This window comes from Pygoscelis adeliae, unplaced genomic scaffold, assembly GCF_000699105.1.
Source record: "Pygoscelis adeliae isolate BGI_AS28 unplaced genomic scaffold, ASM69910v1 Scaffold39, whole genome shotgun sequence".
NCBI classification, from domain to species: domain Eukaryota; kingdom Metazoa; phylum Chordata; class Aves; order Sphenisciformes; family Spheniscidae; genus Pygoscelis; species Pygoscelis adeliae.
This window is the reverse complement of record NW_008825534.1, coordinates 519,001-519,924: the sequence shown is the minus strand read 5'-3', so window position 1 is coordinate 519,924 and position 924 is coordinate 519,001. Positions and strand designations below refer to the sequence as shown.

The 924-nt window shown below is 60.7% G+C and overlaps 1 protein-coding gene across 1 annotated transcript in view; it reads left to right on the top strand.

Moving 5' to 3' along the window:
* The first annotated feature begins 375 nt into the window (after nt 1–375).
* SULT1B1 (sulfotransferase family, cytosolic, 1B, member 1) overlaps nt 376–924 on the top strand; it is a 6,862-nt gene continuing 6,313 nt past the window's right edge. Inside the window, exon 1 of the mRNA XM_009331802.1 lies at nt 376–523. Coding sequence (XP_009330077.1) covers nt 376–523 — 148 coding nt within the window. The remainder of the gene's footprint in view (nt 524–924) is intronic.

Genomic DNA, 924 nt, shown 5'->3' with positions numbered 1-924 from the left:
AAGTCAGGGAAAAAAACACTGGGGAGAAGGGCAGAAAGCGGCTTGAAAGCCCAGCCAGCAAAGCCTCTGTGAGCTTTTACACCCCAGGAAGGGCACTGCCAGCTTGGTAAGGACAGGTGCCCACTGCCTGCACTGACCTGAGCCCCCCAGGGCTGACTGTGCCCCTCCACGCTCCCTGCACTGCCAGCCAGTCCCCAAAATCCCCGCAGGAGGCAGGTGCCACCTCCCAGGATGCCAGCAAGCAGGGGAAGGTTCCCTTCCTGCGGCTGGGATGGCTGGGCTCAGCAGGGATTCTGGGGACCCTGGGGGATGATGTGGCCCTGTGATGCTCACCGCTGCCAGCCAGCCCCTGCACGTGTCCCCGTCGCCAACAGGATGGCCGATTCGGACACCTACCTGCGTCCGCCCTGGCGCATGGTGCACAGCATCCCCGTGGTCAGTGCCTTCGCCCACGACTGGGAGGGGGTTGACACCTTCCAGAGCCGCCCTGAGGACATTGTGGTGGTCACCTTCCCCAAATCCAGTGAGTGTCCCTGGGCACCGGAGCGGGGCTGCACTCAGGAAGGGAGGTACCAGCCTGCAGTCCCCTGGGCTGGGACCCGGGGAGATGCCGAAAGGCAACGGCAGTGGACAGTGCACCTCTGGTGCCCAAGATGGGGCTCTGATGGGAATGGCGCCAGCCGGAAGAAAACTCGTGGGTTGAGATAAAGACAGTTTAATAGGTAAAGCAAAAGCCGCACACGCAAGCAAAGCAAAACAGGGAATTCATTCACTACTTCCCATGGACAGGCAGGTGTTCAGCCATCCCCAGGAAAGCAGGGCTCCATCACGCGTAACGGTTACTTGGGAAGACAAACGCCATCACTCCAAACGTCCCCCCCCTTCCTTCTTCTTCCCCCAGTTTATGTACTGAGGCATGACGTC